Here is a 23040-nt window from a genome sequence, read left to right as displayed (position 1 = left end):
AAAAACACTGTTAAACAACAGTTCGGTAACTGTTTTTGCTCTGCAAACCAAATCGGCTAGCGGACACTGTTAACGCATGTTTTTCTTCTGTTACAATAAAAAGCTATCGATATCAATTTTTTGGCAAGCGCGGAATTTAAGTATTTGCAAAATGCAATAAACTAATAATTTGATAAACATTTTAAATCTAATAAAATTAAGGTGAATAATATACACTGAATAATTCTATGAAGGCTTAAAAATTCTCAAAAAAATCGACAAAATTCTAACAAAAATTCTGCACAAATTAAAAAAACTTCTAGGTTAAAAATTAAGCAAACTTAAATAAGGTACGTTTATTCCATGTATATTTTTCTGAAATTTACCGATTTTTTTTGGGTAAGAAACATTGAACCACATTTTTACTGTGTGGCAACCTTCGGTAATTGCTTGAACCCAAAAAAAAAAACTCTGTAGTGACTAGATATTTTATTAGATTTTTAAAAGTTTTTAATTGATAGTAAAGTTATTTCTTTTTATACATTATTGTCTAGCAATTAAGAAATATACATCATGCAGTCCATTATGAGAAGAACTGTTAATATTGGTAAGTTGACACTTGAGTTGGACTTTGACTTGTTGATATACAGATGTTTTTACTTGTTGCTGTCTTATCAATTAAATAATGGTGCAGCCCGAAATGCAGTGCATCTTCGCCAGATTGCATCGATTGCGGCATTGCCCGATACGCATCAGATGCTGCAGAAAACATGCCGTGATTTTGCCAACTCTGAGCTGTGCGGCACAAATGCAGCCAAATTCGATCGAGAGCATCTTTATCCGGCACAACAGATTAAGCAAATGGGCGAACTGGGCTTAATGGCAGTGGCGATTCCAGAGGAGCTCGGCGGTACTGGATTGGACTATCTAGCCTATGCTATTGCCATGGAAGAGATCTCTCGGGGTTGTGCCTCCGCTGGAGTAATCATGTCGGTGAATAACTCTCTGTATCTTGGACCATTGCTTAAGTTTGGAAATGCTGCACAAAAGGCTGCCTACATTACGCCATACACGACAGGTGAACGGGTTGGTTGCTTTGCACTCTCCGAACCTGGCAATGGCTCGGACGCGGGTGCTGCTTCCACAATAGCAACGGAGAAGGGAGATCATTTTGTGCTGAACGGCACCAAGGCATGGATTACCAATGCATTCGAGGCGGAGGCAGCGATTGTATTTGCCACAACCAACAAACAATTGAAGCACAAGGGCATCTCGGCGTTCATTGTGCCCAAAGGCCTTAAGGGATTCTCAATTGGCAAGAAGGAGGATAAGCTGGGCATTCGAGGCTCCTCCACCTGTCAATTGATATTCGAAGATTGTGAAGTACCTAAGGAAAACCTGCTTGGCGAGACGGGATTTGGTTTCAAGATTGCCATGCAAACACTGGATGCTGGACGCATTGGCATTGCCGGTCAGGCGCTAGGCATTGCGCAGGCTTCACTGGAACTTGCCGTTGACTATGCGCAGAAGCGTCAGGCATTTGGAAAGCCTATATCAAAGTTACAGGCAATCCAGCAAAAGATTGCTGACATGTCGATGGCTGTTGAGTCGGCACGGCTTTTGACTTGGCGCGCCTCTTGGCTGAAAGATAACCACTTGGCTTATACGAAAGAAGCTGCAATGGCGAAACTGGCTGCCTCAGAGGCGGCTACACTGTGCGCCCATCAGTGTATACAAGTTTTGGGCGGCATGGGCTATGTTACCGATATGGCAGCAGAGCGGCACTATCGAGATGCTCGCATTACGGAAATTTATGAAGGCACCTCGGAGATTCAACGCTTGGTTGTAGCAGGTTCAATACTCAAAGAATACGCTAGTTAATTTCTATTTTGTGATTCACTCTGTTAAATTTAATTTTAAGCACAAAGGTAGAAATGTAATAAAGTTTTGGAACATAAGTTTAACTATATCGTATTTATTATGATTACAATTCAACTTCGACCGCCACTAACTAAATGAATTGTGTACTTGGGTATTTATTGAAATGATTAGTATTTTTTTGTAAATTGAATTTAGTGTATTTTTAAGCAGTAAAAAACATTTTGGTATTTTCTATCATAAACAAAAATTTTTAAAATTTTAGCTTTTCTCATTTTTAAAATTATGGCAGGTTTCAGAATGAAGCTTTTTTTGGAAATTGATCAAAATATGAAAACGGGCTTGAATCCATGACCCAAGCCTGCCAACCTGTTTTTTGTTGCGACATGACTTTTAAAAACAGTTGGCAGCACTGAAACAACACTGGTACTATTTTACAGCGGCGTCAACATCTCTGCGCACATTTCGATAAAATTTCGTATTCAGAGATATTTATACGTTATAAAATATTTAGCGCATTGCGATTGCAGCAAGTGAGTGGTAATGAGGCTGTTTACGATTTGTACAAACGCGCACAACAAACCAAACGCACGTTAGCATCATAGTACGAACTTTGCGTCGTTTTCGTTTCCGTCCCCTAGGCGTTCCACAGTGCCAGGAATAGCCCATAGGCTAACTAACACAGTAGCAGCTATGGATGTTGTTTGTGTAATTGATACAGTTGTGGGCGATCATCTGGAGGACCGCCTCTGTGCCCTAGAGGAGGTCAAACAGGCAGTACAATCGGCGGGTGCCAATTTTCAACGTGTTCAGGTGCGTTTTGCGTTGGCGGTTAACACACAATTGTTATACAATAATTGAATTAAATATATACCATATTCATATGTATGAACATATTTTGTATTGCAGTTTGAGAGATTGGATTTTGGGGAAACGAATGTTACGGAAACATTTATTGATGCCGATGTAGCCGTTATAGATCTAAGCATATTAACCCAACAGCGCCCATTGTTCTATCATTGTGGAGTTCGAGAGAGTTGCGGAATGAAAGAAACAATATTAATCTACAACGATGTGGATTCCAAACAGACGCTCAGCCTTAAGGTGTGTATTAAAAAAAAAAAAACAGGTGTGCGGCTTGATTAGCAAAGATCTTTGTAATAAAACGCAACCGCAGGCAAAACAACAACAAAAACAACAACAGCATAATCGACTCGACACTGTTGCCGATAAGATAAATGACCAAGCAATAAGCATTTGTTTTATAGTTTTAAAACAGCGCCCTATCGCAGCAGCCGATAGTGTGTTTGTTGCTGTTGTTGTTTTTTTTTTAGTTTTTTTGAGCTTCCGTTCCGTTGAAAAAGTTGTTATTATACATTTTGGCCGCGGCAGCACGAAAAGTAAAAGCATTAAAACCACATCAAATGCACGGACGCCAACGCAAAACACAAAACAACACGCACGCCGCACACACACACACACGCTCAAGTCAAAAAAAAAAACATACATGGACAACATAAACAATCAAAGCGCCTCTTGCAGTTACAGCGGCGTCCATAAAAACATGTCTAGCTGCATTAGTAACATATGAATTTGCCCTCAGCAGCATCCAAGAAAAATGATCTAAGATTATTAATTCATAGAGTTTGTTTCTTTTGCAGCTTTTATGTGCCAACTACTTGTTTCTCAGCTATAAGTTTAATAGGGAGACCAACACCTGCACTCTTACAAATCAGTCCAGCAACAAAGAACCACCCGCCACATTACAGTCACGTCTCGCGCGCAAGTTACAGGATGTCGAAATACAATCAAAGTGCGTCAACAACAACATTGTTTAGCTTGCAAGTTGCAATCAAATGTAAATTCTTGTATTCACACCTTTTTTTTTATAATTTGCAGGGCACACATGCGTGAAAAATTTCTCAGCGATTTACGCGCGTCTCGCGAGGAACATGGGCCCAGCAAGTTGAAGGAGATTCTACATGGGGTAAGATGCATGTATATAGATACAAATAAATAAACTTTCATTAGAGCTTCTCCATCTTCCCTAAAACAATTTCTACTGTTGTCTTTATGATATTATTTATGAAGTCATTTGCACAAAAGATTAATATAAAAAATTATTATTAGTTTACTCTGGATGTACTTATGGCGAACTTTGGGGCTCTTATCTTTTGTGCTTTTTTTTTTATCTATTTCTATAAAACTGCATATGAGAATTCTCACACAAAAGTCTACAGTGGTCACAAACTTAAAATTGATCATAAACTCACATCTTGTAAAATTCTATCCAAAATTATATTCAAGGTACCTATTTAAAGATTTCAAAAAAATTTTTTTAAATTTTTTTTAAGATTTTAATAAAGTTTAAATGCAGAGTGATTTAAAATGCCAAATCATGATAAAAATAACATTCCGCATGAAAATCGGCTCAGTTTTGATCAAGTTATGACAGTTGGAAGTTGGTCAGACTGCGGACTTAGCCACTTTACAAGTCAAAATTTTTGTTCAATTTTACATGATTTTTTACAAAAAAATGAAAGGTCTCAGAATCAAGTTTATAGTGTTGTTTTATACTAATTACGATATAAGAAGTTGATTAAAAGTGAAAACTTGAGATTTAAAATTTTCAATTTTCGAAATTTCAAAGGGGGGACCCTTAGCATCGAAATCGAATCTTGGTCGAAAATAATTAAATTTTCTAAATGAACAAAAATTTAATACAGAATGAATTTAGAGGCCAAAGCATGATCAAAATGACAATTCGTTTAAAAATCTATTCAGTTTTGATCAGGTTATGACAGTTAGAAGTTGGACAACTTTTTGATCTAGCAACTTTTCCACAACCTTACCGGTACAAACGTTTCGGTATTCGGTTCTTGACAGAGAATTTTCATTCGGTTACGGCTTTATTTCCGGTACTAAAAATAAAACGGTTAGTTTCGGTTAACGGTTAAAAAAAAAACTTTTTATACCCTTTCTACTTACTACTTAAGTACAGCGATTTTATAGTTCAAGTAAATTACTCAAATACAAAACAACTTTTTTAAAAATAAAACTTTTACCTTTGTTTTTTTTTTGTGACAAATTTTATAGTACAATTATAATGTGACCCACATCTATAATGATCTCAATACCGATAAACTAATATGTGTTTGTTTTATTTAAGATGCGCAAACGTCTGGATGATCCGCATGTGCTATCTGGTGAGGTGTTGCACAGTTTTATGTTCTCTCTTCGGGATGTACAGGATTATGATGCGATGGTGCGACTGGTAAACGATTTGAAGAATATACCAAACACCCGCAAGTATGTCGAGACGGGCAACATGAGTTTCCTGTATGCGTTTGCTTTAAATCGTCGCAATCGGCCGGGGGATCGGGAGAAGGCACTTGAATCATCGTTGAAAGCGCTGGAAAAGAAAGAGAATCAGTTTCCCGACATGTTGTGCCTATGTGGACGCATCTACAAGGATATGTTCGTGGAGTCAGACTGTACGGATACGAAGAGTCTGGAAAATGCCATCAAATGGTATCGTCAGAGCTTCGAGGTGCAACCAAATGAATATGCTGGCATCAATTTGGCCACCCTGCTGGTGATTGAGGGCAAGGAGTTTAGCAATACGGAGGAGTTGCGTGATATTGGTATGACGCTCAACAATCTCATTGGAAAGAAAGGCAGCTTTTCAACGCTGAGTGGATACTGGGATGTGGCAACATTTTTTGAGATCTCAGTACTGGTCGAGGACTATACCAAGGCAATACAAGCTGCTGAGTGCATGTTCAAGCTAAAGCCACCCATTTGGTCACTCAAGTCGACCATTGGAAATATATCATTGATACATCGCTTTCGACGCAAGCCTGAGGATCATCAACTGACCATCGAAGAGCAGGCGTTTCAGTTCTGGATGGACTTCTTTCTAGCGGCCATCAACAAAGAGATTAATAGCATACGATTTCCTATATTGGTAATTATCATAGAGGGCATAATTTTTCACGAAAGTCATGGACACATCTTCTGTTTTGCAGATACTCGAACCCAACAAAATTTATATGCCCAGTTATGTGACCATGAATATGGACGCCGATGAGAAGTCTATACAAATTGTGAACATTTGCCTGGCGCACTCGAAAAATGATTGCAAAAAGCTGCACGACTTTCTCTTTGTTGCCTCCAAAATCAAATCCGTCAGCCTGTATAAACGGGACAATCTCTGTGCGTATCTTTATGTGCATCACAACTCGGATGATTTTCAAATCTACTTTCCGTCCACCGAGTGCCGACAGAGTTTTTACGATCGGATTCTGGAAATGACCGCTGATCAGCAGGTTTTTGTTAATCTTCAGACTGACGAATCGCAAATCGAGGTAAGTATTGATTACTGACTGGAGAGCTTTCGATAACTTATCATCTACTTGAACTCGTGTGCAGTACGAATACGACTACAATGATCAGAATCGAAAGATAACGCTGGGCAAGGGCACCTATGGTACTGTCTATGCGGCGAGGGATAAGCAGACTCAGGTGCGCATTGCCATTAAGGTGGTGCCGGAGAAGAACTCACAAGATGTGCAGCCGCTGCATGAGGAGATTAAGCTGCATTCGCAGCTCCGCCATCGCAATATTGTACAGTATTTGGGATCGCGTTCCGAGGGTGGATTCTTCAAGATCTTCATGGAGCAGGTGCCCGGTGGCTCGTTATCCGATCTGCTTAAGACCAAATGGGGTCCACTCAAGGATAACGAATCTACTATGGCATTCTACTCCAAGCAGATACTGCAAGGACTCAAATATCTACACGACCAGGATATTGTGCATCGCGACATTAAAGGCGACAATGTTCTGGTCAACACATACAGTGGCGTCGTCAAGATCTCCGACTTTGGTACTTCAAAGCGACTGGCGCGCATCAATCCCATGACAGATACCTTTGCCGGCACATTGCAATACATGGCACCGGAGGTGATTGACCAGGGAGTACGTGGTTACGGACCGGCAGCTGATATTTGGTCCTTTGGCTGCACAGTTGTCGAAATGGCGACGGGCAGCCCACCGTTCAGTGAACTGGGCAACCCACAGGCTGCCATGTTCAAGGTGGGCTTTTACAAGAAGCATCCCACCATACCCGAGGAGATGTCACCGAATGCTCAGAACTTTATATTGCGCTGCTTTGCCATCAGTGTTCAGGACAGACCCTCTGCTTCTCAGCTACTCGAGGATCCGTTTTTGCAAGAGTAAGTGCACCCCTAGAAGTAATGCTAGACGTCTATTATTTTTCTGTCTTCTACTTTGACAGCAAACCACGCAAACTGCGACCTGCATTGCCCATTAATACCTCGGAGTTTGGCCGCAGCATATCCGTACCCGCAGATCGTTTGGTGCAGAAAACAACGCCGCCTTTAACGTACAACACTACGTCGAATACGCCTACCACTCCGGATCTGGAGTAAGTCGCTCCTGTTGCATTTGCTAAACTGTTTCTTATTTGAATAGCTCTTTTAACAGAGTTACCCTCAGCACATCCTCTGTCGACATTATTGACCTAGGCACCAATCAAATCGAGCGGCGTAACTCCTCTGGCTTTTTACTTTCACCGGAAATAGAACCAATGACACCTTCGCTGCGAACAAGCATCAGTGACACAAGCGAAACGGATGGCTTCTATCGCTTGAAAAAGGACTCTCAAAGGCGCACAACGCTTTCCAAGGTGCTGGCACTGGACGAGTCAAAGATCTGTGAGCTTTGGGAGAAGAAGCTAAATGCGGATCAGAATTCCATAGCCATACACAAGAGTGATTTGGAGATGCTGATTCGCGGCCTGCGCGACTACATTATGAACGAGAATGAAAAGCATCTGGAGGCGACCATCAATGAACTGAAAACGAAACTCAATAACGATCCGGTGGCGTTGGATCATTTGCATTTGGCGCTATACTCATTTCAAGATGCAGTTGTTTGTGCCTTGCGGCTGCACTGCATCAAACCACATTGGATGTTTGCGTTGGACAATCTCGTTAAGCGAGCTGTGCAGGCGGCCGTTACCATATTCTCACCCGAACTAGGTGCCAATCTGGCCGATAAGGATTTGTCTGGCAATGTTGATGAGAGCGTTCATAACGCAGGAGCGAGTGTTCTTTTGGATAGTCAGGAGAAGCAGGCTGTTAGCAGTTCCGGCCCCTTGTTACAGTCAGATCAGTGCGATGGAGTCGGCAACTCAGCTGAGTGTGTCCGCATCTTGCGTGATATACGCGACAATCAGAAGCAGCTACAGTTACAGATTATGGAACAGAACCGACAGAGTATGCGCGCTCTTCATAATATTAGTCAGGAACTGGCGCACATTTATATGGGCGGACGGAAGCGTTTGAGGTGAGTGATAGCAACAAAACAATATTAAGTGATACACTCATGTGTCTGGCTTCAACTGCAGACGCAGCTTCAACGGATTTAACAAGAAGTGCCATAGAATGAGTCCCAGTGGCGCTGGCAACGTTGCCGTGCGTCAATCTATTAATGCCAATCCCCGTCGCCAACTAACCAAGCACAATTTTGGTCTGCACGAGATAGACGAGCAATTGGAGCAATGGTTGTTCCAGCATGACATTGATGATTTCTCAAAAACGCTTATTTTGAATGAAGGTTTCACATTTGAGGATTTCATTTACAACATGGAGAAGCTGGACCTCATGCGCCTGGGATTACGGTACGGCCATTCTGCAACATATCCCATTTCTTAAACATTACTAAAATTCTTCCTTTTTGATCTTTCAAAGGGTTGGCATCGAAGTGAGAATATGGAAACTCATCATACAGGAACGAGCCTGCACCTCGGAGTGCATGGAAAGTCCGCCGGGCACATATCACAAGCCAGTCAACAATAACACCATAACCACTAATGTAGCTGATGATAACGTTGTTAGCCTGGCCAAGCCAAAACCCAAAAAAAGTGAAAGTGAATATGCCTCGTGCAGCGAATGACTAAGCCGCCTGGTGAATTAAGGATCTAGTGGATTGATGGATTTAGAATAGAAGCAGGAGAGAAGAGAGATGCATACATCGATTGTTGTTGTTTTTACTGATTCTGTTTAATTGTAAATGTTGTCTTTGTGCTACTAATAACAGTTGCAAAACCTATTATTAAGTTTGAAGTTCTTCAATGCGTGCGAAACTTTGCCTTTAATTAACTCTAAATGTTAATTTATAAAATGGAATTTAAGTGCCTTTAAATTAAAAACTGAAATGATTAATGCATAATGCAACAAGAAACAATAATGTAACTTTTCTAGTTCGTTTGCCTTTATTTTTTTTTTTTTAGATTTTTAGTCATTATTGACATTGCAGAAGTTTGATTTTGAAATAAGTTATTTAAACTGTGTTGTTATTTAACAAATTGATATTATTGTTATTCGAAAGCGTTTCGTTCTGTTGCTGCAGTTGTTCTTGCTGTTGTTGTTCTTTTGTATTGTTATTGATGTTGTTCTTTTTGTTGCTGTTGCTGTTGTAAGTAGTTGCTGTTCTTGTTGTTGTCGTAGTCTCTTATGCCTTGGACTCAGCCTCGCTAGCTGTCGCTGCGGACTGAGCATCACTGGACTTGCCATCATCCACCTTGCCAAAGACACAGCATGGGCACTTCTCTTTCAGTGCCAAGCGGTACTTGGGATGACTATAAGGAAAATGAAAGTGTTATAGCGAGTCAATCCAGAGGAGAGTTAGCCAGAACTGACCTGATGCCATATACAATTGGATTGTAGCAGGCAGCCGACTTGGCAAAGCAGGCGCCCCAAATGGTGTTCAATGGTGTAAGGCCCTCGAACTTGAATAGACCCATGCAGTTGATGACCAGATATGGTGTCCACGCCATGAACCACAATGAGATGGTGACCAAAGCAACCTTGGCCAGTTTACCCTCAGCACTCTTCTCGGCATCCTCCGACGAGCGCAGAGATTTGACATTCATTTTCTTGGCCTGCTCGCGCATAGCTTTCTCGTGGGCAGAGACGGCCTATTGGAGGAGAGACGGTCAGAGACGAGCTGAGAAACTATTTGATATGTCAACAACTTACAGCAATGATGAACCAGTAGGAGTAGCAGATCAAGAACAGTGGGATATAATAGACGAAAATGGAGTAGAAGATCAGATATGAGCGTGGATTCCAATCGCGTTCCAAGTAGTCAATACCACACGATGTCAGATTACCCTCGGGCACATACCTAATCAAAATATACATGCGAACAATAAAGTATTTTAAATATTACAAAACTAACTTTTAACTATTAAAATTTGATATATTTTTAAAATTAATTGTAAATTTGAAATTTTTTTTTCATTGAATAATTTAATATATTAAGTAATAATAAATTAGAACTTCTATTAGCTGATATATTTTCTCACCTGCTCCAGCCGAAGACGGGCGCCAGGCACCAAATGCTGGACATAAACCAAATGTAGGCAATTTTTCCCAATGCTAGAGGTATTGTCATTGGGCGGCCTGCCATGCCCTTGACAATCACTTGATAACGATCCAGCGATATCATGCACATGGACCAAATGGAGCTACAACCGAAGGCAGATCCGAGACCAGCATAGATATCGCACATCATTGGTCCCAGCACCCAGGTCTCGAAGTACAGATTGATGCCCATCATGGGCGTGTTGGTAATCATGATACCAAAATCAGAAATAGCCAAATTGATGACCAGTAGGTTAGCAGGCGTACGCAACGATTTTGTTGTGGCAAATATGTAAATCACCACGCCATTTCCACACCAGGAGATCATGCCGATAATGATCATGTAGGCAGTTAGGATTTTTGCCCAAATGGGATCCATAGCGGGAAATTGATTCCAATATGGGCTGATTAAGTGCGCCATATCGGGTGTGACCTATTAAAGAAGAGTAGCAATGCTTAGACCCTTAGCTAATCCCATCTCTTTGATCAAGATCTCACCTTATCTACTACGGATCCATTGGACAATGCTGCAAAGTGTGGCCCCAGTTGTGTGGCTACTGCTGAAAAGCTGTGCAAAAGGATTCAATCATTCAAACATGCTCAAGCAACACTGTGACAACTTTTCAGCCTACCTCTCCATTTTGTTAATATTTTCTTATCTTATCGATCTAGCACTATATCCCGGCTTTCACTTAGACCAACTTCTGCGTTACATAAAAAGCTGCAAGTTAACACTTTTAAATTTCAAACACTTTTTACATAAATCTCTTGCTTTTGATTTGGTTTTGCTGAAAATTTCACTAGAGCGGACTATTCGCGGCGATTTATCGTTGGAAACCTGCGTCTTTGACTCTTGTAACTGGCGTTTTTATAGGCAGCGTCAAACGTTGCACGTACAAATTGAATTAGGCGCCACACGCGGCTCAAGACGTTGTTTCATTCAAAAGGCCTAAAAATATCAGCGTTAACAGCTCTCGGCTTATATTATAAGCGTTTTTGCAAAAACAAGAAACAACAAATTATAAAATGAAATATAAAATATTATTTACGCTTGCAGCGGTGACGCGATGACACAAAAGATACGGCACAATGTCAATAGTTATAGTTCTTTAGAATTTCAAAGGTTTCCAAGCTCCAGATTCTTTGCCCGTTGGCAGCCCGCCAAGTAGCCGCTTCGCTTGAACTGACATTGTGCCACAAAGGGGGCGTGGAAAGTCAGTGATTTAATGTGTCAATGCAATGTGTAAATATGAGCAGCGTAGATAATCAATAAGCCTGAAAAGGCTGTCAAAGAAAGCAAAAGGTAAACAAATTATACATAAGTCAGCTTAATAGCACATTGACTTTACGGTGCGTATGCGTAACGTAAGCCAAGACATTGCATGATTGCGCATACGCACTGTAGTGGGTATTTAAGTTATTTATTTATTAAACGTTCACTTGAAGCAGTCGTAAAAAATTGTTAAAAAATAAAAATAAAGTTAAAAGGTTAAAAGAATATGTAATGAAATTATATCTAAGCTTAAATTTTAAACTAAAAGGTTAATAGTTAAAATGTCTCGGAGTATTATAAAACTATTTTTCAAATAGAAAAACTGAGCTAAAGAACATGTTGATGCATAAAAATGATTATATAATTCTATAGTAGTTTTCTCAAAAATTGAAAGGATTTCGATTTATTAAATTTTACTAATTTTAAATCATATTCCCACAATATTTATAATCTAATTAAGTTTTAATTGCTTTTAAGCTCGGAGATTGTAGATCGTGTCTAAATGAGTGTAGACAACAATTAGTTCTATATTTAATGATCGAATCCCCAGCATTGCTCGTAAGCTGCTTATTCATCCAGTGTGCCAATTGATCTATTCACACTTCAATTGTGACGCTCGTGTTTTATTGTTTACGTGTTGTCTCACATGTCAGAGAGCGTCGAAGTAAATGAGCGTGCGAGGGTGGGCTGCTAAGTCATTGGGAAAGTAGGACATAATTTATAAATTTATTTATTATAAATTCAATTAAAATAATTGGGAAAACTTCTTTTCCAAAAATTTGGTGGTTTTCAGCTTTAAAATAAACAACTTAATATTTTCAACATCGGCCAATGACTTGTTAGCCCACCCTCGTATGTGTGTGGTGCGTGTGTGGCCCATCAGAGGGTGTGGGGGTGTAACATTTGGCGTGGGGCTTGCGCTTGGGCAATGTCAAATCTTCTAGTCTGGGGCATAAAGCTCTTTGTTTGTTTTATGCGCACAGTTAACTCAACACATTCGCATAAATTGGGTCAGCTCAGTCGGCAGTCAGAGCTCGAGAGCTAATCCGAATGCCGAGCGCTCTTTATGCGACACCCTTATATGGGTATGGAACGCTGGAGCGCCAAGACAGCTAAACTAAATAACTGTCAATTTATGAGACAATCAACATGTGTAAAGGTTGAGATCTTTTGGTTAAAATCAATTACCGCAAACGGCGCTCGAAATGAGAAACGAATAAGACACAAAAACATGCAATAATAAAGATAGAACAAAATGAAAACCGGAAGCTGCGCTCCGTTGATTTGAGATCGTCATCACAGTAGCTGCAACACTTGCGGTTAACCCTCCCGACATGTCTGTGTGCATCTGTGTTTGTCTGTGTTTGCATGTGTAAAATTGAACAACAAACAGGTAAATAATAGAGATGCCTCATCGTACCATTTATATGACAGATGATCGCACAGAATTTGAACATCATTTCAAGTTTCTCTCAACAAACAAAAGCGCCCACCTGCAAAATTCATATAAACAAAATACTACACACACAAAACAGCAAAAAATACCAAAAAATTTAACTGAATAATAAGAAGAAAAAAACTGACTGCAACAAACATCGTGGATAGATGTAAGGCACGACAGAAATAAGTAATTTGGCATTAGCAAAGCGAAATAAATGTTTCAGGTTTTATTCTTTCCCGTGTACCACACAAAAATAGTCAAGTGGCGGCTTATCCGACAATATTGAATATTGTATGCCCTTTTCAAAGAATATTAAAATTTGTTAACTGATTGCCTCTTGATTAGCACTATAATTGGTTGATTTTGGCCGACACAAAACTACATCACAAAATTGACAACTTGATTTTTGCTAAAGCGATTTTCAACTACCTTAACTCGATTATTTGTTGACAATTATTTGTTTAAATATCAACCAAAACTGGAAATTCAATTTTTTTTTCTTTCACTGTCCCTTTTATTCCCTTGACGCTTTGTCAAACTTTTTTTTTCAAACTTTAAACTGTCATAACTTTGTAAAACATATTTTAACTTTTTTAGTCATTAATATAAAAATGTAGTTTTTTTTATCAATTTTAATTTTTAGGTGCGAAATGACCACATGCGTTATTATGAGACTGAAAGTAGTATTTATAGCAACATTATCAGCAACAGTATAATTGCTGTCAAAAAAAAATTCCATATTTCATTTAATTTTTAAATAAGATAAACCCAATGGACCCGCATTTTTTCTTTCAAGTTCTTCGAATAATAAGCAAATAAAAAAACACTAAATAAAAATACAAGTAATAGTTTTTTATTGGGCCAAATAAAATTTGTGATTTTTTTCATACAATTTGTGGAATTTACATCGCAAGTATTATAAAAAATGCAATATACCCCATTGCGTTGAGCAGCGTATAATTAACAAACACCTTTGCTTTGATATGTTTCTATTGTTGTTGTTGTTGTTGTTGTGTGTGTGTCGTGTGTTGTGTGTTGTGTGGGGGTACGGCAAGTGTTCTGCGTCTGCGTCTACGTCTGCGTCAGTGTCTGCGTTTGCGTCTGAGTGTGCGTGCTGTGTGGGGGTAAGTTAGAGAGCAGTTCGCAGAGAGCGACCGAGGGAGAGAGAGAAAGAGAGTGACAGTCTGCTGTGTCTGTTCTTGCTCAAAGAACGCCAAAGTAATTGCGACGTTTGGCGCTCTCCTTAGCATCTGAATAAGTGGATATGTGTATGTATACCTGTGTGTGTGTGTGTGTGGGAGCGCCCTAATCGAGTGCTCTCAGCGTCATTAGCTGCAGCAACAGCTGAGATCATTTCCACTTCGTACTACGCTCGCCAACACCAACGGCGACAGCGACAGCGACGGCGACGGCAACTGTGACGACGACAGAGTCTGTGGCTGCGACTGCGGCTGCGGCAGAGGCTGATGTTATTTTCAGCGGCCAGCAGAGCAGCCAAAGATTTACAGTAACAACACGAAGCTAATCAGCAGCGCTCGCGTCCGCGTGCATTGCGCTCGGTAATTTTTTTTTTGAACGTACACGGCAATATTCTGTTAAATTTAGCGCCGCGGTCAAAGATTCCAAAAGATTTTCCGCCAACTTGCCAGATGCATACTTACAAATACTGTATGTGAAAATTGAAAATGTGTAAATGTGGTAATGTGTGTGTTTGTGTTTTTAATAAAATTGCGATGTGCTGATCTTTGATCGTTGTTAACTTGTTTTCTTTTGTGGCTAAAATGAAATGTCAAATTGCAAATTTCTATTAACCTCTGTTTGGTTTCATTAATTAATGACGAAATCCAAAACAGAACGAGTCATCGTCGACTGTCGTCAGCGTGCGCATGCCTTTGGGGCATAAATGCAATTAAATCATTAATAAAGTCAGACAAACATCAAAATATACTCGATAGTAGTGAGAGTGTACACACATATTTACGTATGTTAAGTGCAATAGGAAAGTGTGTGTGGCAAGCTACATCATCAGAGGCAAGGAAGCAACAACAGAAGAGCAACAGCAACATCAGACTCAGCAGCAACTACTTCGAAATTTATTTTCGAATAAATAGTACAAAGTTGAAGAAGCAGCAGCAGCCGCTACACGTAAAAACAGCAACAAAAAAAAAAAAACGACGCAACGGGCTAAGGGGAGGCTTTTAGTTTTCTTACGCCTGCACAGTGTACTGCACTTGATTTACTTTCCACCAATTATAAAATATGCCAATGAATTCGTAATTAATTGTTGTCAGAATACAATTACATTATATTGCTTGTTATCCAATGTATGCTGAATATTTCACACCAACATGTGATAAATAGTTATTGCTTTCCACAAAATTCAGGGATTGTCACACCTTCACTTTAGAAAATTAAATACCATAGATAAAGAAAAAAAATTATAAAATAAAACAACTAGAAATAGAAATAGAATTACTTGTTGTCCGAATATCTTATGTATGTTAGTCAGTTGCCCAGTTATATTCCTTAGAAATAGTTACAGCATTCTTTCAGTTTAATATCAAATATTATTGTTGATTTAAAGTTTTTACATTAATGACAACATATTAGAATTATATTTTAAGAATATTTTGTAAATTGTAATCTTAGTAGAGCACGTGATCTTTCAAAATTTTCGTATTGCTCCATCACACATTTGCAATTGAACTGGAACCAGTGTAGGCCACTGTGTGCGCGTTTTACGTATTGAGATGATGCCCCGATCCCGATGTTAATGCCGCCGTATATTTCTGTATGTGCGTCTCCGTCTAGATCGCCGCGGTCTGTGTGTTTCGGCAACTGAAATAAACGAAATAGGAAATTTTGGTATTTCTTTTATAAATAGATTTCGCCATACGGAGAAAAGTTAAAACGAGGAAAATGTGAAAAGTGAATGAAACGCACGAAAATTTGTTAAAAATCAAACCGAATTACAGGCCACAATGCGGCCAGAGTGAATTGAGCAAATTGTGAGTTGTTCGAGTGAGAAAACTTGATGAGATACAAATCAAAATCAAATTGGATTAGACAAATACAGTTCAAATGCACCACACTCGGATATATATTAATAGACAACGACTAAAATGTGAATTTTTCGTACATATAAATTGTGAGTGCAGATAAATATCAGTGAAAAGAATAATTTAAAGGGAAAGTTACATTAAGTGAATTCAATTGTTGAGAGGCATTTGACAAAATGCAAGCGTCTTCGACGACAACAACAACAACGACCAAAACTAAAAAGCTGAGCAGCAACGGCGGCACCGGCAGCGGCCCCGTCAGCTCGGTGGCCATGACGAGTGCCAGTAAAATAACAACAACAACGACAACAACACGCAAGCCGGCAGGAACTGCTGGACAAAGCCCCAAATCACCCAAAGCTGTGCCGGTGATCAGCAACGATGCGCACGCTGAGATCGCAGAGCTGTCAAAGAAGATCAGCGAACACGCCGACGCCATCTATCACACGTGGAAGAGCCGGGGATTGCCGCCCGCACAGCTGCTTGAAATGTACACAAACGCGGCGGCCTCGGGCGATTTTGCGGATGTTGCTGTTGCAGCTGCGACGGCAACGGCGGACATTAGCAGCACTGAGGGCTTGCAGAAGATGGTCACCAGCTTTGTGAACAAAGACAAAGAACAGAGGGGCAAAAGCGGTGTTAAAAAATCATCGGAAGTGGGCGTGACCCCACAGACGATTGGCAATGGGAAGCTGAAAAAAACAACAGCAACAGCAACAGCTACAACGGCAACAGCGCCAACAACTGCAACGAGCAAAGGCAGTAAACCGAGTCAAAGCGATCAGGCATTGCAATCGCCCAAAAAAGTGGCTGCAGTTGCAAGTAAAACGTTGCCCGATGTAAATCTCAATTATGACATCAATTTACATCTGGATGTTAACAATTTGTCGCAGCAACAGACGCAGCACTTGCTCAAAATCAGCGAGTTGCTGCAAAAAGAGGCAGCAGCAGCAACTGCAGTCACGGCGGCCTCAGCAACAGCAGCAGCAGCAACAACAACAGCAGCAACACCTACAAAAAAGCGACAGAGTAACAGCAGCAGCAAAACAAGCAGTAGCAGTAGCAATACTTTAGTCAATAACGGCAGCAACAGCAAGTTAACAGCAACATCACTAAACAGCAAGAAACTAAGTAAAGCCAACAGCAACAGCGAAAGTGCTGTGGATAATGTAGACGGTACTCGTGTGGGCGTGGCAGTGATAGGTGTGACAGATAAAGGCGCCAGCGAGTCCACGAGCAGCAATCGTAAAGTAAGCAAAACCAAAGAGAACAACAGTGAACAACAGAAGCCGGCAATGGCTACAACGACAACAACAACAGCAACGAATGCAACCAAAGAAAAGCCAACGATCACGAGGAAAATGGCTAACAGTCGAAACAGCAGCAGCAGCAGTGGCAGCGGCGGCAACACTGATAACAGCAACGCCAGCAACATTGTCGCAAACGCGAAGGCAACCGCAACCGCAACAGCAACAGCAACACCAACTGCAACTGCAGCAGCAACAGCAACGATCGTTGAATCGCCCGCAACATCGGCGGACACAACGATGCCAACGTTGAATAAAATCAAACCGACAAGCGGCAGCCGTGCAGCGCTCAGCAATGGCCAGGATAAGAATTGTAATATAATTGAATGAATAATGTACTCGTTAACATAATCAAACACAACATATTGTTGTTGCTCTTCCATATCCATTCCAGTGGGCAGACCAATCCTAACACGTGGCTCCGTTGCCGAGCGCGTGATGTTGTTTGAGAAGCGTCCGGATGTGCGCAACTCGTTTCTCGACATCAAACGACCCGCGGAAGCGCCGCCCAAAAGTCTACTTAAGGTAGGAGACTCCAAGCATACCCCTTACCCCATTCCCAATACCATTCCATAAACAAACCATAATTTTTAGACAGAATTATCTGTCTATCTGTGTGTGTGTGAGTGCGTTCATTTGTTATCTAACAATTGCAAATAGCAAATGCAAAATCACCACAGCAGCAGCAGATGAGCACAGCAGCAACAATTTCTGTTGCCCCCCTTCCCTGCCTTCCTTTGCCAATTGACTCGCCCAGCGGTTGAAAATATCGTGGCTGCTGCTGTTATCGGGCCGCTGTAGCATCATTGATTGATTTAAGGTTACCCCAAGACGCCATCGCCATCGCCATCGCCAGCGCTGCCACGTTGCCACGTTGCCGTCGTTTGCCAACAGAGCGGAGACAGAGACAGGGCGAACAATACATTTTGAACAATACTTTTGCCAATAAGCCATTAGGGTTATTCACTCCACGAGTGGGTTTAGCTTTAGCAATGATTTACTGAGCTGCAAATTTCAAACTACATTTGATTTAAAATATAGAAATATCGTAGGCATGGTACACCATTTTAGGTCAATGTCTTTTACAAATTTTAAAATACTTTTAAATCTACTCCCTATACCAAACTTCCCTACATCAACCCTAGTTTCTTTGTAATGTGTTTTTTTTTTAATGATTGTACTCCTTATTAATATTTTTAATTTCCTTTATTCTTAGCTTTTGTCTTTGTTTTTGTAATACTTACTAAAATATTAAAAAGTTTCCAACCGAGTTGAGAGTTTATAAATATGTTGTCATTGTGGTTTCTTTATTGTGATATAAAATTAAAAAAAAAAGATGTATTGAATTATTTATTTAGCCTTGACTCATTTAATATATTCAATATACTGAATACCCCTGTTGAGTATGCATATTCTCGTATACAAACAATCAAATCAAGCATTTACGATCAGCTCGATCGTGCATAGTCAAAAAAAAAACTAAACAGAGGAGCAAAAAATGTTAAAAAAAAAAAAAACAGCGCAACAACAAATAGAATAAAAGCACATGATTATTTAAGCAACGGAAAGTGCATACACTTTTTGTCATGTTTATAGCTTATATTATATTTTTTGGGCAGTTTTTTTTTCTGTATTATATTTAATTATTTAATTACAATATGTATGAAAAGAGGTACACGAATTTAATAACATGTGTGTGCCTGCAAATTATCTACTTTATTCAGTGATTCCTCGCCCACTTTGTTTCATTGTGAAATTCCCTCAGCATTGATTTGTTGTTCTTCTTTTTTTTATAATGTTTATAGTTTTAAAGTAAATATTTGCTAAAAATAATTCACAACTCTGTCGGCAATTATTTGTGCAATTAGTAGCTCTTAGCAGACACAATTGAAGTCTTATTCTTTCACCTCTTCTCGTCTTATTTATTTAACAACTATGCGTATGCGTAATATTTTGCTTTGCTATCGAGTGTATCCGTGCGTATACGTAATATGCCCACATGCCCCATGCAATCAACCGTATCTGTGTGTGTGTGTGTGTGTTAGTGTTTGTACTTCTCGTTGAAGTCTTTTCAAGATTAATATTAATGCTGCCGTTGACAGTTTTAAAATCATGAATGGTCTGTGCGTAGCGTACAATTGATGAAGATTCCGTTAAGTTGGATCTGAACAAAAAGAATAACGACCAAAAGTAAATGTTCTACATATAAGACTGGCTACGACTGAAACAAATGCTGCAACCTCACAAAAGATCAGCTAGAACAACAAAAGAGAAATTTTCGATAAACTATTGTGTGCGGAAATCTACGAGCAAATATTTATTGAAACGTATGGGTAATTAGATTAATTTAAAAAAAAAAATGAATTTTCATGAATTTAAAAAACTTATTTAATAAAAATGTAAAAAAAAAAAACAATTTATTGATAGTTTAATCCTACATTTTAGGACCTAAAACATGGAATATCTCCACAGTAATTCAATAATTAAACTAATTTGGAGAAACTTAACTTTTAACACTTGCGGCTACAATCACACTTAATTAAATAAATTTATGTGTTTTTAAAGATCTCTCTTGCATATAAAAATTTCATTATATAGATCAGTATCATATCTGTGGCGCCAATTAAGATATTTTAAATTTGTCTTCAATTTGCGCACAATTTGTAGTGCAAAAACGCAAAGAAAAACAATATATTGACTGCTTTCTCTAACATACAACTGATTTCCACAAAATATTATGTGGCTAAAAATATGTACGTATGTATATGGAGATACTATATAATTCGGAAATTAAATCGAAAGAGAGCCCACACAAAGAAATAATATGTTGCTAACAATTTGTAAACTATACAAATTCCAGTGCTTAAATTAAACCAAATCAAAACCAGGCAAAGTTGGGCACCCTCGACTCGCAGCTACTCTGTAAGAACAAATAAGATTTTTTTGAAGAACAAACTACAGATAGAATCAAATATGAACGAAGACACCATGTGATCATACCCATTTTTTCTTAGTTCAATATTCAATTTGTTTATTTATATGCGTTAGCATATAAATATTATAATAAATTTTAAGGGCTTTGGCAATGGGGCGTGGTACTTTAAAATGCGTTCCTCGAAAATTTTTAAATGTAAACAGAGAAAAGAACTTGGCAAACATTTTAAAATAAATATGGAATTTTAATTTAGCGGTGCTTCTACATCACCATACCAAACCACATGCTCATTTTGTGATGTATATAAAGATGTGGTAAAAATTATTAACTGAATTAGGAATTAATTGATTTACGATCTGTTTATATTTCAGGTTAAACTACACGCGACACCGCCTCCGCCGCCGTCACAGGAACAGAATTCCCTGCAGAAGGAGATTAGAAGCTCAAAGAGTGTCTATATTCCCCGGTAAAGATGATGATTCCAGCTTCAATTTGAGAAACAACTATATACAATTTGGTTAATTGCAGATTCTACTTTCCACATGGCAAGCCACAGCCAACAATTGCCATGGAGCGGGTTATACGGGGCATTTTATCAGCCTTCGATAGCTTTCCGAACAACCAGGTGACCAAGGATGAGCTGCCACGCATACTGAAGCTATGCGGCCTGCCCTTCTATTGGCGCATGCCTGTCATGATCTTCTGCCAAGCAGGCACCACGGGTCTGGTAGAGCGTCAGCGTTTTGTTGAGTTCTGGAAACAGTAAGTGAAAGGCATTTCCCATCATTTAAGGTGGTAGGAAATCTACACTCGAGCTTCAGTGCTAGAGCCACCAAACTTTGAAAGTTGATTTGGTTACATATATCCATTTAATATAATTTTTCTTTTTATGACAGAATGAATGTCTATTGCCATGAGGCGGCCTCGCGATTTGTTTATATTTTGTCTCGTGGTCAGCGTTTTCGTTCTTATATTGTGCCGGAGGATCTGGTGCCAATGGTGCAGGACGTGGTTGATACGCATCCAGGCCTGGCCTTTCTCAAAGAAGCCACCGAGTTCCATTCCAGATACGTACACACGGTCATCGCGCGCATCTTCTATTCGGTGAATCGCAGTTGGAGCGGCAAGATAACAATATCGGAGCTAAAGCGATCCGATCTGCTAGAGGTGAGTCAATCTAAAGTTTTAAAAGAAGGGTTGCACTCACAACTGAAGCATTTGTTGGATAGATGATCAGTTTGCTGGAGGAGGAGGACGATATCAATCAGATAATGGCTTTCTTTAGCTACGAGCATTTCTATGTGATTTATTGCAAATTCTGGGAATTGGACAAGGATCACGACTTGCTCATCAATCAGGACGATCTGGCCAAGCACAGCGATAATGCCCTCTCTACCCGCATCGTTGAGCGCATCTTCTCCGGCTGCGTAACACGGAGCGACAACAAAAAGGCACCCGATGATGAACCAAAGATGTCCTACACAGACTTCGTCTGGTTCATACTCTCTGAGGAGGATAAGCGCACGCCCACAGCCATTGAATACTGGTTCCGCTGCATGGACATCGATGGCGATGGCGCACTTTCAATGTACGAGCTGGAATATTTTTATGAGGAGCAACAACAGCGCATGGAGGGCATCGGCATTGAGTGTCTGCCTTTTGAGGATTGTCTCTGCCAGGTGGGTACAGCTCTAATCCTTAATGAAACTCCAGAGTATAAAAGTTCTCCCACAGATGCTGGACATGATTAAGCCTGCGAACCGTGATTCCATAACGCTGGGAGACTTGAAACGCTGCAAAATGACGCATGTGTTTTTCGATACCTTTTTCAATCTCGAGAAATATCTGGATCACGAACAGCGTGATCCTTTCGCCGCCCAGCGGGATGAGTCTGTGAGTATTTCTCTTAAAACTCACTCGAAGTTCGCAAATACTTACGTGGCTTTTGTGTTTTTCAGAACTCTGATTGGGATCGTTTTGCGGCACAAGAGTACGAACTGCTTATATCTGAGGAAAATGATTAAAACTCATTTTGTCAACTTATCTATATATACACACCCACACACACACCCATAATCACTCATGACAAAGATATTTATTAACTTACAAATTTTTATACAAATTTATACACTACGTGAAAGAAAATACTGAAAAAACCCAAAAAGAAAAATATTTTAGTGCAAATGTGCAATAAACTTAAAAACTATTTATTAATAGGGCTATTCCGTTATTCAGTTGCACTGTTAAACCAATCAATTTTAGGCTGAAATCGAAACTGAATAGCGGAACACTCCGAAATGAGTTTCGAATATACATATATAAAAAGTTGCATCAGTCACTCCTTTTTTGAGTAGTTAACCTTAGTCAATTTAATTTGTGCAAATTTTGTTTAGTTGAAATATGATAAATAAAATAATAATAAATTTCATTAATTTGATTTTGTAATAATCTATGCGTAATGATCATTGCAAGATGTGTAAACTCTTTGATTCCCGATGAATAGAGGGATATCAAAAAGAATTAATATCTACTTCTAATTTCACGTCGAGCTGTTATATTATTTAATTTGAATATTAAAATATAATAGTCTGTGGGAACTTCTACAATATCTAAATTAAAGGATCAGTTTTGATATAGTGAAATAGAAAATTCCTTGAACTCTTAAAATGTTGTTAATATTAAAGTAAATTCCTGGAATTGATTCTTATATTTAAATTG

At 39.4% G+C, this 23040-nt stretch overlaps 4 protein-coding genes across 7 annotated transcripts; 3 read left to right on the top strand and 1 right to left on the bottom strand.

The window, feature by feature from the left end:
* Positions 1–430: 430 nt before the first annotated feature.
* On the top strand, positions 431–1943 carry LOC117791734 (short-chain specific acyl-CoA dehydrogenase, mitochondrial). The gene is made up of 2 exons (XM_034631603.1): positions 431–586; positions 674–1943. The coding sequence occupies exons 1-2, from the start codon at positions 553–555 to the stop codon at positions 1858–1860; spliced, it is 1221 nt and encodes a 406-aa protein (XP_034487494.1). The 5' UTR covers positions 431–552; the 3' UTR covers positions 1861–1943.
* Positions 1944–2274: 331 nt separating this feature from the next.
* On the top strand, positions 2275–8995 carry LOC117791890 (mitogen-activated protein kinase kinase kinase 15). Of its 3 annotated transcripts, XM_034631805.1 has the most exons (12): positions 2376–2390; positions 2499–2670; positions 2767–2961; positions 3519–3670; positions 3757–3844; positions 5027–5824; positions 5886–6224; positions 6289–7091; positions 7154–7303; positions 7351–8226; positions 8288–8560; positions 8631–8995. In XM_034631805.1, exons 2-12 carry the CDS (start codon positions 2551–2553, stop codon positions 8833–8835), a joined length of 3999 nt encoding a protein of 1332 aa, XP_034487696.1. In that variant the 5' UTR covers positions 2376–2390; positions 2499–2550; the 3' UTR covers positions 8836–8995. The 3 variants fall into 3 exon arrangements, with proteins under 3 accessions (XP_034487698.1, XP_034487697.1, XP_034487696.1); XM_034631807.1 differs by having other exon boundaries at positions 2275–2670; positions 7375–8226; XM_034631806.1 differs by having other exon boundaries at positions 2275–2670; positions 7363–8226.
* A 138-nt stretch (positions 8996–9133) lies between these two features.
* LOC117791891 (opsin Rh1) lies at positions 9134–11172 on the bottom strand. Its single transcript, XM_034631808.1, has 6 exons — positions 10940–11172; positions 10806–10875; positions 10250–10740; positions 9921–10068; positions 9582–9859; positions 9134–9520 (listed from the first exon to the last, which is right to left on the bottom strand). The coding sequence occupies exons 1-6, from the start codon at positions 10945–10947 to the stop codon at positions 9394–9396; spliced, it is 1122 nt and encodes a 373-aa protein (XP_034487699.1). The 5' UTR covers positions 10948–11172; the 3' UTR covers positions 9134–9393.
* A 3383-nt stretch (positions 11173–14555) lies between these two features.
* On the top strand, positions 14556–22721 carry LOC117792452 (mucin-19). Of its 2 annotated transcripts, XM_034632608.1 has the most exons (9): positions 14556–14689; positions 15906–17700; positions 17782–17912; positions 20694–20788; positions 20851–21084; positions 21219–21489; positions 21552–22001; positions 22057–22215; positions 22281–22721. In XM_034632608.1, the coding sequence occupies exons 2-9, from the start codon at positions 16257–16259 to the stop codon at positions 22344–22346; spliced, it is 2850 nt and encodes a 949-aa protein (XP_034488499.1). In that variant the 5' UTR covers positions 14556–14689; positions 15906–16256; the 3' UTR covers positions 22347–22721. The 2 variants fall into 2 exon arrangements, with proteins under 2 accessions (XP_034488499.1, XP_034488498.1); XM_034632607.1 differs by lacking the exon at positions 14556–14689 and having other exon boundaries at positions 15709–17700.
* The last annotated feature ends 319 nt before the right edge of the window (positions 22722–23040 follow it).

The sequence above is a fragment of the Drosophila innubila genome, assembly GCF_004354385.1.
Source record: "Drosophila innubila isolate TH190305 chromosome 3R unlocalized genomic scaffold, UK_Dinn_1.0 2_E_3R, whole genome shotgun sequence".
NCBI lineage: Eukaryota > Metazoa > Arthropoda > Insecta > Diptera > Drosophilidae > Drosophila > Drosophila innubila.
The sequence above is the reverse complement of the archived record's forward strand: the minus strand, read 5'-3'. Positions and strand labels throughout refer to the sequence as shown.